At 39.2% G+C, this 15,821-nt stretch overlaps 1 protein-coding gene across 7 annotated transcripts in view; it reads right to left on the bottom strand.

Moving 5' to 3' along the window:
* Positions 1–15,821, bottom strand: part of CDKAL1 (CDK5 regulatory subunit associated protein 1 like 1) — a 603,129-nt gene that overhangs the window by 81,694 nt on the left and 505,614 nt on the right. The window contains exon 14 of one of the 7 annotated variants that reach the window (XM_020875789.2): positions 893–1,096. The exons of the other annotated variants lie outside the window; for them this stretch is intronic. Within the exon in view, the coding sequence (XP_020731448.2) occupies positions 950–1,096 (147 nt within the window). The 3' untranslated portion in view covers positions 893–949. Of the gene's footprint in view, positions 1–892; positions 1,097–15,821 lie in introns of those variants that run through there. 7 annotated transcript variants of the gene reach the window in all.

Raw genomic sequence — 15,821 nt, 5'->3', positions numbered from 1 at the left:
TGCCAAGATATGAATCCTGCCTTTCCTTTAGCAAAATCAGAGTTTTTCACAAATTCCTAGAACTACATCGGTGTTCTCATGGTCATAGATCTGTTTATCACAGATTTTCTACTCTCTAGTTTTTCAATGCAGTGTTCTTGGCAGTTGAGTGTATCTTTTGAAATCAATTAATGGAATGAATTAAGTAATAATGGGATGTAAATTGCTGGAAGAAATAGCTTAAAAGAGCTTTAAAATAAGAAACAGATGAGATGAATATTTTATGTTACTGCTTTAAGTCTTAAAAACTATTTTTTTTTAGCTTTATAGATAATGTTACCTTAATATCATAAACCCTTTGGATATCCATTTGGACCCATGGATTACATCTTATACAATTGCTACTGGTATTGCTCACAGTGCTCACGTGACACATTAAACCTCAATGAAATGACATTTCAAACAGAAATTGCAGTTTACGTCTTTCTCAACAAAAAAAACACAGTATCAGCCTTGTGTTCCATGTATTCTTCCAGGACTGAGCCCTGTTAAGAGTTGGGGTTGAACTTTGCATACAACCCAAGTTGAAGCTTTAAGAAGCTTTAACCTTCACTCTTTCTTTAGGAGTAGGATTCATTAAAATACATCCTTAGAATTTAAGGCACACATTAAGAAGACGTAACCACTGAGGAATACGGTGCTGTTAGGATAAAATGTAATTAATAAAACACAAAATGTGTTTTAAAGTTATGGTTTTAATTTGCTACCTTAAGAAATATGCTCTTGCAACTGTGTACAAGGGAACTTCCCAAGAGAATTTAATCCTCTTTTACCCTTTCTCCTTGAGGTGCTGAAACGATTATGATTAATGCACACTGAATCTCTCTTCACTGGAAAGGGCCTAGCAAATTTCTAAAACCAAATTTAAGCTACTGAGAAGTACGATAGTCTGGAATCTGGAACAACTTCCTCAGACTTGAGAATTTCTAGCCTCTCTCTTCTTCCCTTCGATGTTATGACACAGCAGGAGACAGAATGTGTCAAAGGTGGGCCCCGCCGGAGGCAGCACAGCAGAGCGGGCCACATACAATCCCAGCGATCCCAGCAAATGGATGACCTACATTGGATGCAAGCAGTTCACAGGAGAAAAAGTGAATCTGTGTTGCAGCCTGCATTTAACCTGCATTTTAAGAAGCAGTTAGAGAGATATACAAAGTAAATACGGGCAAGATAAGTACTATAAGCACGCAGTGCTCTAAATTCATAGGTGACATCAGCAAAACATATATATGTTCATGTAAATGTGCACATGGCCTTCTTTCTCTTAATTCCTCAATCTTCACAAACAAATGTACTAGTGGGAGGTTAGCACAAGTAAAAACAGCATTAATGGGTCGCATATTAATATTTATGCTTTACTATATAAAGACCTTGCATACATTATGACTCTGTTTTGCAAGCTGAATGAATAACTAATGTTACATTATGTATGGGTACATATTAAACAGACGTGTCTACACTTTCTTAGTTCAGAATATGATTAATGCAGCCTATCAGAAGCCAGATGGTGCAGAACTAGAACCATCAATCAAAATGAAAAGACCACTGCGTGCTCTCCACAATGAGGTTCTCACAAATGGAGATGCTGTTCACAGACCCTAACTGGTAATAGGCAGAAAATGCCAAGAACATAGCTGCACTGTCCCACTGGGATAAAAAGTCGCAGCTCAGGCTTGGCGGGATACAAAATCTGGCGTGGGCATTCGTCGCTGGAGCCCTCCAGCATTAGAGCTGGGAAAACCCCAACAACCAGAGAGTCTGTCCTTAAGGTTAGCAAAAAAGAAATTCAGAAGTTTTTTCATTATTTTAATAATGTTTGCACTGATGACAGTATCTGTCAAACAGCATCCATTTCCCACTTGATTTGGGATGGGACGGTGCCACGTAGCGACACAGCAGCTGCCACTGTCTGCCTGCCACGTGAGCTGGCGTCTTGCTTCTCTCGCACAGGCTTTATTACAAATAACCCCAAATGCTTTAGTATTACTTTGCAGCCTTTCTCCATGGATCTATGGGAAACAATTTTAGTCTCTGTTATGTTTAATACTAATGACTATTTTGGGGGCAGTTGTAGGCAGAAAGGTGGTCGAAAGATGTTTCCTGTTCCTTTAATAGCTTTACATAAAAATAACTACAGAAACACAAGGTGCTTTGTTTTTGTAAATGGATCATGTGTGCTTAGAAAATGTTAAATAATCCCCATGCACTGCAGGACTAGGAAAAAAAATTAAAACAAATATATATAATAGCCACTGAAATACCATCTCGGAATTCTAATTTTCTAGAATTTAGAGGAGGTAGACAGATGTGCAGGCAAGAAGAAAATTCCAGGAAATGTATACTCCTTCCAAAAGAGTTATGCAGCAAAGTGAGATATTTAAATTTGTTGAAAACCACAAATTTAAAAGGCTAATGGAAATAAAAATATTTGGAAAACTTAAATGTGTTATCTAAAGATATTTTCACCTAAAGATAAAAATTATATTATGACCTTCATAGCCTGACATGTGAGATAATTTGGAAAGAGAACAGCCTACTTTAACTTTTGTAGCAATAATGGAAAAAGAAGTGATTATGCATATTTACATAATTAAGACCCTGAATAGAATTGCAGTACTTAGGAGAGTTTTTAATTTTTTATATTTCTATTTTCAGTATTTCATTGCTTTAAACCAGGACTAACATGCAAAGTTATGTAAAATTCTGTTACCATCTTTCCCTTAATAATATGACCATTTCTTACATTGTTATAAATTCTGTGTAAATAATAGTTATCAGCTGGGTATTATTCCACTGCAATTATATATTATGATTTACTTATATAATTAATTTCCTTAATGGCAAATGTTTGAGTTTTTTTTCTCTCTCTTTCCTATTATCATTAATAATACAGTGAACATTTTTGTGAAAAGTGGTGTTTCTGTCTTAAATATTTCCTTGGAATAATTTTCAGAAGCAGAATTGCTGAGCTAAATGATACAAATTTTAGGGCTCTAAAATTTATATTCTCATTCAGCACTTGGTAGTCTCTATTTAAAAGTCTTCATAATTTTATGGTTGAAAATAATACTTTATTATAATTTAAATTTGTACTACTTTAATTACTGGCTAGGTTAAGAATTGTTCTGTGGTTAAATAACCACATTTCCTTTTTAAAGTCTTATTGATGTCTTAGAAAATATGTCACTCTTATCTACTCATAAAATGAATCAAAGATACTCCTCCTTGGAATACTGAATTTGTCTAATTCTTTGAAATCAGTTGAGATTACTTGAAGGTAATAAGCTTTCAAGTTTATGTATTTATTATCCATTATTATTTTAACTAAATATTCCCTTATTTAAAAATAAATATTTTTCACTAATTTGGACCTTGCATACATTATGACTATTTTGTAGGCTGAATTAGTAACTAAAGTAACATTATGTATGAGTACATGTTAAACAGAGAGGTGTCTATACTTTCTTAGTTCAGGATATGACTAATTCAGTATCTAGTCTCCCTGGAAACTACCTCAAATCAATGAAACTTTAATGTAAAGAACTAAACAGTCTGAACTGATCAAAAACATTTTAGAGTAGCCATCTAGTTTTCATTAAAATTTTTCAGTGTCAGGAAAGTTGAACATTTACCTTTCTGAGTAATTCCCTCCCATGTAATGTTTCTCTGTTTGACGTCTACTAAAACTTGAATATTGGGTGGTTTGTCAAGCTCCTTTTGACTTATTTATGGTGACTTTCTGTTCCATACAGAACAGCGTGGACCACACCAAAGTAATGAAGATGCATGGTGATAGCTGAATGGAAAATAGTTGTGACCTTTTTTAAAGTTAACTTATGCATATAGTGAATAAATTGCTCTCCATTAGGAAAAAAAAAAGAAAATAGTTGTGATCAACACATACAACATCACTCCATCAAAAAGGGCCAATAAGAAAGTGGAAATTAAACTGATACAGAAATGGTATATCCTTCTAGAACTACAAGTTATTGAGATAAACGCCCTCAAAGACAGTGTCTGTCCTCCATTGGTAGTTCCAAAATTCAGTAGTATTTATATTTAAAGCAGATAATACAGATAAAAAAAAAAAATCAAGAGTCTGAAAAATCTAGAGGCATCCAAATTTTCTCCAGCCCAGTCAAAGACTTCTGAAAGGAAAGGGATATTTACTCCTTTTACTCCTCTTAGAGAAATCATATTATATAAAAGGTAGACAATTCAGAAGCGCTGATACCTAACATTGCATCATACTGAATATGCCATTTTGAAACTGCTTTTTGAACTCTGTACAGTCATAAGCGCGACTTTGTATGGCTAGGTAGTCTTTGAGAACACACTCTTTTTCAGTCCACTGAGGCAGGCAGCTATTGCAGAGGGCAACCCAGGGGGAAGAGGACTGATAGCTTATAACAGAGAAACCAAGTTTACTTCTGGTGGCAGGTCCTTGCTGTCTTGGCACTGGAGATTTCTGTCACACTGTCCTCTCTCAGCCCTAACCACTGAATTCCTTGGGCTATGGAGAGGTCTGCCAGGGAACCGAAGGCTTACCAACTAGCTTGGCCAATTCTCTGACCTTCTACTAGAAGAAAAGCCAAGAAGGCCACCACAGTTGCTTCCTTCCATACAAATCCCAAAGAGGCCTAGGTAATCTGAAAACAGTTGGTGTGTTATGATACTGTACCACTAAAACTGATAAAAAGCTAAAACTAAAACCTGCAAAGTCACATTCACAAATCAACTGCACATAGACCTGAAGGGCTTAAACTGTTAAGTCCAGTTTGCTACAATGTGGAGTTCACTGAAGGTATGAATTCCAGAGTAATTAGAAATAAGGAAGCTCTTATTCTGTAGAAAGCAAATATTGAAAATCAGTAATAGCTACAAACAAAAGTATACAATGATGCCCCCAAATCTCCAAAGCACCTTGTGGTGAGGTGAAAGGCCTCTCAGACTAGGAATTGGCAAATCTCACTGTAAGGTGTAGTTTTATCATTAATTAGCTAACTGCCAGGGCACGTAACCTCTGTGGGCCATAGTTTTCATATCAAAATTAAAAAGAAAGAAAAAAGAAGGAACTGCTTATTAATTTGACCTTAACAATTCCTCTCAGTGCTAACATTAATGCTTCTAAATATATACCCTATTACTTTGACTATTTAAGGGATAAAGGTAAAAACCATCTACTGCCAATGTATTAGCATGTAAAATAATCTAAGTAACCTTATTTTGGATTATATCTACAGTTATCAGTACAATTTATTTTTTTCTCCTTGTTCTTTTTTGGGGGTGGGGTGGGGGAAATGGTAAACTAGAGTTAGCATCCTGCAAGACAATACTGATTATACAGAGGAATGGCTGGACCACAACAACTAGGCTGTGATATGCTAATATGGCAACACACATCTAAGCAGCATTCTAAGGCAGGTACTGTCAGTCAAAGTGTGAATTATGAAGTCTACTTTGGGTTCACACATATTAGTTAGCTCTTTGGCCCTTCACAGCACAGGCTTTTCACTGTTATGCTATCCCGGAGTGCCTCAGTGCTATACTAAAATGACTTACTTCGAAAATATACATATAACAGAAACTATCAGTTTACAGAGAGAATTGAACAATTATTTTCACTTCTCTCCTTTAGATTTCAAGTTGGTTAGATTTTTATCTAGTTGCAGGGCCCTGGTGATACTTTCTCGTATCCAATCACATGGATGCTTTAACTGCCATAAAATTACCTCACTGCTGATAGTCTTTAAAAGATATCTAATTATAGCAATACAAGTTTACTGGTGGATTTATTTTTTAATGTTTATTAAGCACAACATTTGGAGCACTGTATCAATCTCTTCAACATACACTCTCTTTTTTATTTCTTGTAATAATCCCATGGGGGTAGGTATTATTTTTTAATCTCCATTACAGAGATGAGAAAGTTGAGGCTCAGAGAAGTTTAGCAAACTGCTTATGTCACACAGCTAATAAATGGCCTATTAAAACCCAGGCTTCAGTGTTCTCTTTTGAAAACTGTCCAAAACAGTTTGAAAGCTTACTGGGTTTTATAAATTTGATGGTACAATAGCCCATTATGCTGTTCAATGCCCCTTAACAGGAAGATTGATGGGGTATATTCTATTTAGAGATTTGCCCTAAGAAAGGGTGTCACTCCTCCTGAGTGATATACTTTCCGTTATTACAAAATGAAAGCTGTGCATTTAGCTGTTTATCTATTTGCCTTTGCTTCCCAGAAGCCCAGGCTCTTATTCTCAACTGGAGCCATGACTCAGACTTTATGGGCAGACAGCACAACTCTTCTTATTCTGTTCTAAAATGTATTATGTACTTTTATATAAGCCACGCTGAAGCCTCAGATAAAGCCAGAAAATAAAAACAAAACAGGCTTTAAGTAATGAAGGCAATGTGTCAGTAAAAGAGAATAATATTTTAATTATAATGATACTTTCTTTGGTCAGGTAAACTCAACCTGATGAAACAGTGAAATAAATAACAATTTGTTTTTTATTATATGGTTTAACATGTATCACCTCATTTGATACAATAACTCTATGAGATAAATAAGACAAGTATTGCTTGTATCTACATCTAGCAGTTAACAAAATTAGTGATCAGACAGAATAATGTATCCAACATCAAGTGATGAAGCACTGATTTGAAGTTGGTTCTTCAGACTGAGGGCATAAGGAGAAGGGGATGACAGAGGATGAGATGGTTGGATGACATCACCAACTCAATGGACATGAGTTTGAGCAAGCTCTGGGAGATGGCGAAGGACAGGGAAGCCTGGCGTGCTGCAGTCTATGGGGTTGCAAAGAGTCAGACATGACTGAGTGACTGACTGAACGAACAATAACTTCAGACTCTATTTTACCACAATTCTAATATTTAGTGGAACAATTTTATTATTTGTAAAAAAATTAAACTCATAAATTCAAATGACAGAGAGTGATTTCCTATATTGTTTATAAAAACAGAGCATATTATAACTGTTTTGGCATTCGCTTCACTAGAAAATCGAAATGGTCCAATATGACCCAGCAATTTTACTATATCCACATGTATGAAACTTCAAATTAAATATACATTGCTCAAATGTGGATGAAATCCTTAAAGACAGACTACATTATGATAATGCAGGGACTGTGAACATTTGTTGTTTGCCCTAGCTGCATCCATTCTTTACTCCTTGGGGAATTCATTGGCCCCTTCATCTCTCACGCTGCAGCCAATGTGGTCTGAGTGAGTTAACAACATCCCCTGCCTCCCAGGGTAAGAACGCTGACTGGCTTCAGTCCATAAACACACTGACCCCAAGTCAGGGAAGAACATACAATTCAAACTGATCAGGTTTGGTGGAACTTCAGCTGGATGTTTCAGGAGAGTGGCTTTCTCTCTTCCTTATATTAGGTGGTGTGAGGAGGGGGCTGGCCACAGCCACTTTGCTCACTCCAAGGCGGGGAGCTTGAGGATGGCTGATACATCAAACCCTGCCAAGTGACAGAGCAGAGATTGCTACTGGTGACTCCATGTGAGTTCTGAATCAAACCTGGCTTAATGCAAAAATCTACCTTGACAGTTCAATTAAGGAAGCCGATAAATTATACATATAAATTGTCTCTTCGTTTAAGTCAGCATGAGTTGAGTTATTCACAACATTACTTTAAATAAAATATCCAATAAGTCAATTAGGATCCTTAGGGATATGTCACATTATCAAATTAAGTACAATGTGGGTAAAACTAGCAAATCAAAATTGTAGACTTGGGTCTTCTGTTTGAGCAATATTAACAGAAGACCAGTTCGTGACTGGGCTGTGTGTGTGTGTGGTGTGTGTGTGTGTGTGTGAACGTGTGTACATGTCACAGGTAGTGGTGAGACAGGAGGATTCAGAAAAGTTATAAAGGCTTAGGATACGTGCCAAGAGAAATGAGAAAGGGAGCTGACTGCTGATATAGAAAAGGCTAAGACTGAGAGCTCAGCTGAGATGGGAATGCATAACTTTATAATGAAGCCAATTACACTCACATAGAACATTTGGAAGCAATGTAACACACAGACACACCCCCAAGTTGTGCAGACAAGTGGGATGCAAGCATTAGCACATTTTAAAGCACCCCCATTATTCTAATTTGCCATCAAATTTGTAAACCTTGGGTGTGGAAGAGTCAACACACCCTTGTACACTCTACTCAGCCACAGAAGAAAGCAAACCCTGCTTTCAAACCATTCTCCTTAATTTTATATAAAGGTAGCATAACTGGGAACAGAAAAGATAAATCTTAAATATGAAATACAGAAATCCAGTGGGATCACTGCTTGTCCATACAAGCTTACAAATTTCCCATGCGTGCACAGATATAGATGCTTCAGAGATACACAGCCAAGAGTATGAGACAATCAGACCTTGAAAAAACATTATGTTCATCTCTTAAATTACCATTTATTAAACATCTTCTGTGTGTCAGCCATCCCTAGTCCTTCAGGGCTGCAGACCTCACAGACACAAACTCTGTCCTCAACAAGTTCAGTCATCCAGGGCAGACAGAAGGACCAAGAGGCTGGGGGAGCAGGTGGAGAGGGAAGAAGACAAGGATGGCTTCCTGGAGGAGGTGACTGGATTTGAGTTTGGAAGAGGAAAGATACAGCAGGGAAATGAAAGAGGAGCAGCTCCCAGAAATGGAAAACAGGGAGTATAGAGACACGGGGGGCAGAAGGAGCGTGGGGTACCTGGGAGAGGCATGTAATTCTGTTGGCCCTGGGAGAGCCGGAGAATGAGGTAAAAGGAAGGAGCAACCAGCCAGAAAGGGCCTTAGCCATCTCTCTGGGGCTTTGTTCTGTAAGTGACTCAGGGCTGTGGAAGTATTTCATGCAGGGGATGAACACACTCTGAACTGTATTTCATAAATATCCCCATCAAATTGGGAACTGCATACATACACTGTGTGCGTGTGTGCTCAGTCGTGTCTGACTTTGTGGGATCCAATGCATGTAGCCCACTAGGCTCCTCTGTCCACGGGATTCCCCAGGCAAGAATACTGGAGTGGGTTGCCATTTCCTTCTCCAGGGGATCTTCCCGACCCAGGGATCAAACCTGCATCTCCTGTCTCCTGCACTGGCAGGCGAATTCTCTACCACTGAGCCAGCTGGGAAGCCCCATATATACATGGCTATGTATAAACAGAAAACCAATAAGGATCTACTGTACAGCACAGGGAACTCTACTCAATACTTCGTAATGACCTATATGGGAAAAGGATCTTAGGAAAAAGTGTATGTGCAGCCGTTTCACTTTGCGCTACAGCAGAAACTGACATGACAACTGTACAGCTACACAACTACAATCACACAACTATAGTCGCAAACAACTACACTGTGACAGAAAAATAAACAATCTGCTATTAAATTTAAAAAACACAATCAACCAACCAGGTGAAAAAAGAAAGCAGTAGAAGAACAGATTGGGGTTTGAGAGCACAGTGAGAATGCAAACAGGGAAATCAGTCTGAGGCAGGTGAAGAAACTCAGGCGAGAACTGTCAGAGGCCCCCATGAGGGTGTCTGCAATGAAGACCATGGTCAGATCTAGATAAAGCACAGGAGGAGATCTGGGAAAATCTGTCCAGGCAAAGGTGGTGGGTAAAGGGGGAGGGAAGAGGCCAGGGACGCCATCCTGGACTGTGGCTGCGGAGCCAGGATGACCTGTTGGCATTTGTCAAGGTGGTAAACACAGAGGAGGAGTGCTGGGTGTGGAGTGGAGGGAGGGGGTAAATCCAGTCCAGGATGTGGTGAGTTTAAGGGATGATTCAAAAGGAGATGCCTTGGAGCCTGCTGCATGGATGCTCAGGTTCCTGGGAGCATCCACGGGCATGCAAGGAATAGAACACTACTGTGAATGGGCGAGAGCTACCTTCGTCAGAGACACAAACGAGGAGCATCCTGCAGGGGAGACCAGGGGAGGTGAGGGGAAACCCTGGAAGAGATCAACAAACTAACATGTGTGTATTACACTATGAACCTATTACCTGAAAATCAGCAAATTATATCCTTAGACAAGGGTTTTGCAATTCTTAAGGGACATTTTAAAATACATGTGTGTTCCATCTTCAGAATTTGTCATCATAAATACTTAATCTGAAAAAGCGTCCTCATCCCTGAATTAAAACCATGTCTTAATTAAAATGAGTATATTTGCATATTACAACTGAAGTGAAGACTGGTGGATGTTTACACCTATCAAGTCCAAAAAGAGAAGCTGAACTCAGTCATCAGGCAGAGAGGCATCACCGAAGGACCTGAAGCCTCGGCAGCTGCTGACCTTCGGTGGCGCGAACTCAGTGACAACTCAGTAGCAGTTCTCTTCTGTTGTTCTAACCTCACTATAGATTGTGACAGCATTTCAGCAGGAGAAACCAGGTTTGCCTCAATTTTTCAGAGCAAACTTTCAGGTTTTGACCTTATCTTCTTCAAGTAAGTGAAAGGTAAGCGACTCTAAAGTCAGATAAACCCATCAGCAAATGGGGCTGTGATAAAAAGGGACTTTTATAACCCATGGGATTGACCTCCATCTACACCAAGATGCTCATACAAGAGCAAGAGGCCCTCTTTCCTTCACTAAGGGCCCGAGAGCAGGGCCAGGCTCTGCTGATTTAAGAGATAGCTGGATTTTCAACCCAACTGTCACTCAAACACTCAACTAAATTTAAGGTAAAAACATCCACATTTAATTTTTGAGTACCGTTGAAGCCATTCAAGGAATTTTAAGGTCACTTCTAAGGTGGGAACAATTACCCAGAAATTGGCTATTTGTAGAGAATTAAGTTATTCAAGCTAACCTTGATATTGCTTGCGTGCTCAGTTGCATCTGACACTTTGTGACCCCATGGATTATAGCCCACCAGGCTGCTCTGTCCATGGGATTTTCCAGGCAAGAACACTGGAGGGGGCCATTTCCTTCTCTGGGGATCTTCCCGACCCAGGGATCGAACCCATGCCTCTTTGCATCTCCTACATTGGCAGGCAGGTTCTCAACCATTGTGCCATCTGGGAAGCCCAACCTTGATATTAGCTAGAGCTTATATTTTCATCATATCACACATGCACCTCTCTCTACACACTTAAACACACATACCCCACAAATATTTATAAGACACATACACACACTTGAAGTCTATATTCCATATCTCCTGTATTTCATAGATGGTGCTAGTGATAAAGAACCTGCCTGTCAATGCAGGAGATGTAAAAGACCTGGGTTCAATCCCTGAGTCAGGAAGATTCCTGGAGAAGGAAATGGCAATCTGCTCCAGTATCCTTGCTTGGAAAATTCCATGGATGGAGGAGCCTGGCAGGCTACAGTCCATGGGGTTGCAAAGAGTTGGGCACAACTGAGCTCACACACACAGAGCAATTATTTCCACAGAATTTACATTGTATTAGGTATTATATGCAGAGTACAGCACGTGAAATGCCAGGCTGCATGACTCACAAGCTGGAATGAAGACTGCCAGGAGAAATATCAATAACCTCAGATATGCAAATAATATCACTTCAATGGCAGAAAGTGAAGAGGAACTAAAGAGCCACTCGATGAAGGTGAAAAAGGAGAGTGAAAAAGCTGGCTTAAAACTCAATGTTCAAAAAACAAAGATCATGGCATCTGGTCCCATCACTTTAGGGCAAATAGATAGGGAAAAAGTGGAAACAGTGACAGATTTCATTTTCTTGGGATCCAGAATCATTGCAGACAGTGACTACTGCCATGAGATTAAAAGACGCTTGCTCCCTGGAAGAAAAGCTATGACAAACCTAGACAGGGTATTAAAAAGTAGAGGCATTACTTTGCCAAGAAAGGTCCATATAGTCAAAGCTATGTTTCTTCCACTAGTCATGTACAGATGTGAGAGTTGGAGTGAGAAGGCTGAGTGCTGAAGAATTGATGGTTTTGACCTCTGGTGCTGGAGAAGACTCTTGAAAGTCCCTTGGGCAGCAAGATCAAACCAATCAATCCTAAAGGAAATCAAACCTGAATATTCATTGGAAGAACTGATGCTCCAATACTTTGGCTACCTGATTGTGAAGAGCTGACTCACTGGAAAAGACCCCAATGCTGGGAAAGATTGGAGGCAAGAGGAAATGGGGGCAACAGAGGATAAGATGGTTGTATGGCATCACTAACTCAATGGACTTGACTTTGAGCAAACTCCAGGAGACGGTGAAGGACAGGGAAGCCTGGCATGCTGCAGTTCATGGGGTCACAAAGAGTTGGACATCACTTAGCAACTGAACATCAAGGTATTATAAGCAACCTAGAGATGATTTAAAGTACATGGGAGGATGTGTGTAGGTTATATACAAATACTATTATCTTGTATCAGGGACTTGAGCATCTGTGAATTTTGTTACCCTTGGGCGAGGGGGCTGTCCTGGAATCAATGCCCCATGGAAACTGAAGGATGACTATACCATGGTTTGACAATGCAAACTCTAAAAATGTAGGACTTACACAAACCTTATTAGTTCTTATTAGAATCATGTATGTGCTAAATTGCTTCAGTCGTGTTTGACTCTTTTGCGACCCCATGGATTATAGCCTACCAGGCTCCTCTGTCCATGGGATTCTCCAGGCAAGAACATTGGAGTGGGTTGCCATTTCCTTCTCCAGGGGATCTTCCCAACCCAGGGATTGAACCCACATCTCTTATGTCTCCTGCACTGGCAAGCAGGTTCTTTACCACTAGCGCCACCTGGGAAGCCCTAGAATCATGTACAGATTATATAAAGCTATTTCTTTTTTTTTCAACTGAACAATAGTCTGACTATTGTTTAGAAAAAAAAAATTATACTAACAATATTCTGAAGAATTCTTTCTATTCAAAGTTTTTAGCTTTATAAATACAGGTTTTTAAGTGTTTACACTGAGCTCCATAGGGCTCTGCTATTTCTGGAATTAAAGCAGGTGTTTTTTAATAAGGTCTAGGAGTTTCAGTGAGTATGGAGGTGGCTGCGGGGGGGGGGGGGGGGGGGGGGGTGGGGGGGTGGTGGAGTGCGGAGAGAAGAGCCCAAACCACAGAACCCTAAGATCCCCAAATGCTGCTACTCAGAAAAAATGAAGATTTCTACATACAATTCTGCTGAAGCTTTGGAGGAGGCAGTAGATTAATTTCTTCAATCAACATGCATTTATAGAGCACCTGCCATAGGCCAGCACTGTTTCCGATGGAGGAGAAACATCATTGAACAAAACCAACAAAATCCCTGATTACATTCTAACAATAAATTTTGCATTAATAATAAAAATAATTACAGCAGCAGTTATTTATTGAGAATGTACTATATGTTTAGTACTAGTGGTGGAGCTGATATTCTGTTAATTATGATTTTACTGCAAGAACAATAGTGGACATTTTTTGAGCACTTATTATGTGCCTCTGGGTGCTATTCCAAATGCTTTTCATCTTCAGGACAACCCTACGATGCAGGGTACAAGCAAATTTCACTGATTCTTAACTGCACATTTCTCCTTTACATTTTAGCATTTCTCAGTTTGAGATGCATCTTCTAATGAATGGTGTCTCACTATTATAATAGCTAGAGTTTTTTCTTTTCTTAGGGTTATATACATTTTCATTTTGCATAGGAGAAAATGGAGATAAATACAGCTTCAGTTTCTTGGCAAAGGTACACAGCTGGTACGTATTGGGTTGGCCAAAACATTCTTTCAGGTTTTTCTGTAAGATGGTACACAAAAACCTGAATGAACATTTTTTTTTTTTTTTTTGCCAAGCCAACCTATGTGTCAGAATTTCAAGTTTTAAATGTGGAGACAGCTACATAAAATCAAAGATTCAATTATTCTATCTTTTGTGGCTATTTCTGACAACTGAGTCACTACACTCAAAAAAGAAATACAAATGAAAACTACAAGAAGATGTCTTTCTCTAATAGGAAAGGATTTTAAAAGTCAGTTGACAAAGTATGTCAGAGAGGGTGTGGGGGAACGACCCTGTTGATGAGCATCTACGTTGCAACATCTTGTCTAGGGGGTATTTGGCAATTCCTATCGTGACTTAAAATGCACACACCTATGATCCTGTCATTCCACTTGTAGAAATTTATCCTACAGTTAATATTTATACATGCATGAAATGACATGTGAGATTATACACTGCAACAATGAGTATAAGATCAAAAGATCAGAAGTTATCCAAAGATCTATCAGTAAGAGTCTACTTAAATAAATACAGTACACATCTGGAGCAGCACATATACATCAATTTTTTTTATAAGAAGGAAAAAGGCAGCTCTTCATATACAGATTGAAATTATCTTCAAGACACATTATAAAGTGAAAAGGAGAAGCATTTGAGATGGGTGGGAAGGAGGCTCAAAAGGGAGGGGATATATGTATACTGATGACTGATTCGTGTTGGAGTTTGACAGAAAACAAAATTCTGTAAAGCAATTACCCTTCAATTAAAAAATAAATAAATTTTATTTTTTTTAATGAATAAATTAAAAAAAAAGAGTATGTATGTACATAAAGACACATAGGAAAGTATGTGTTTTTATATGCAGAAAACAACTTAAGGTATACACAAAGAACTTAAAACAGTGGTTGCCTCTGGAGGGGAACAGGGATCTCTAATAATGGGTTAGGAGGGAGACTTTCTTTGAATATGGTATTAAGTGCATGTATTACCTACTTTATGATTAAAAACCAAGAACAAACTTAGTGCATCCTCCTGCAGCGGTGGTCATTACTACTGGAACATTCCAACTACACAGTGTCATGGCCAGGGCACCAAACTGGCAGTTAGAAGGCTGCATTTTCACCCTGTGTTTGCTGTGGGATAACAGGCAAGGGCTTGGTATGTTATGGTATGCAGAGCAAAAGAAGAACAAAATACACTTCATACACACAACACATTCGATTCTAGTCCATCAGTCAGGGTCTTCCCCTGGAGGGGAAAGAAAAAGATAAGACATGATCTTTATCCTGTTGACACTCACAGTGTAATAGGAGGAAACAGCTATGTCAGCAACAAATATATAACAGAACAAAATGACTCTAATGCAGCATTTGTTGCCACCTCCTTCTCTTGCCCCCTGGATTCTAAGCATTTTATCCCAGGTATTGTACCAGTTCCCTAAAAAACAAACAAGCAAGCAAACCTCATGGTTGTTGAATGGAGCTGAATTCTAAGAGCGTGAGAACTCAAATAATAAAGACACACGCCCGTCATAGAGGCAGCATGAGAACAGTTTCCCAGGTACATCAGAAAAGACGCAAAGACGGTAAAAGGAAACTGAGTCTTGAAGTAAAGGGGAGAATTCAACAGGACCAGAGAGACTTCATGTGTACAAGAAGTGGAATGGGGAGGGTGGTCGGGTTACAGGAGCTCTCTGGTTTAAGAAGGGGGAAGGGCCGGACACACTGCTGATTTTTCATGTTTCTGTCTCCAAGGGAAGGGGAGCGAGTCCCAGAATATGCCACCAGGTTGAAGATCCCAAGAATTATCACCCATACAACTCCAAGCAGGAACACGTTAGAGGGTAAAAAGCAAAAACATCTAAGAAACTGTGTGGAGAGATGTAAAAGTAAGTGGGAATAGTAAGGAAATATAGTACAAACAATGGGTGAGGAAGATATTTAGCTCATGGGGAGAGAGAGAAGCTGAAGAATAACCAAAGGAAGCACCCAGGCCCTAGAGGTGAGGGTGTATGTGCACGCTGGTTACTCAATCGTGTCCGGCTCTTTGCCACCCCATGGCT

This window comes from Odocoileus virginianus, chromosome 27 (genome assembly GCF_023699985.2).
Source record: "Odocoileus virginianus isolate 20LAN1187 ecotype Illinois chromosome 27, Ovbor_1.2, whole genome shotgun sequence".
NCBI lineage: Eukaryota > Metazoa > Chordata > Mammalia > Artiodactyla > Cervidae > Odocoileus > Odocoileus virginianus.
This window is presented reverse-complemented; position numbering and strand designations above follow the sequence as displayed.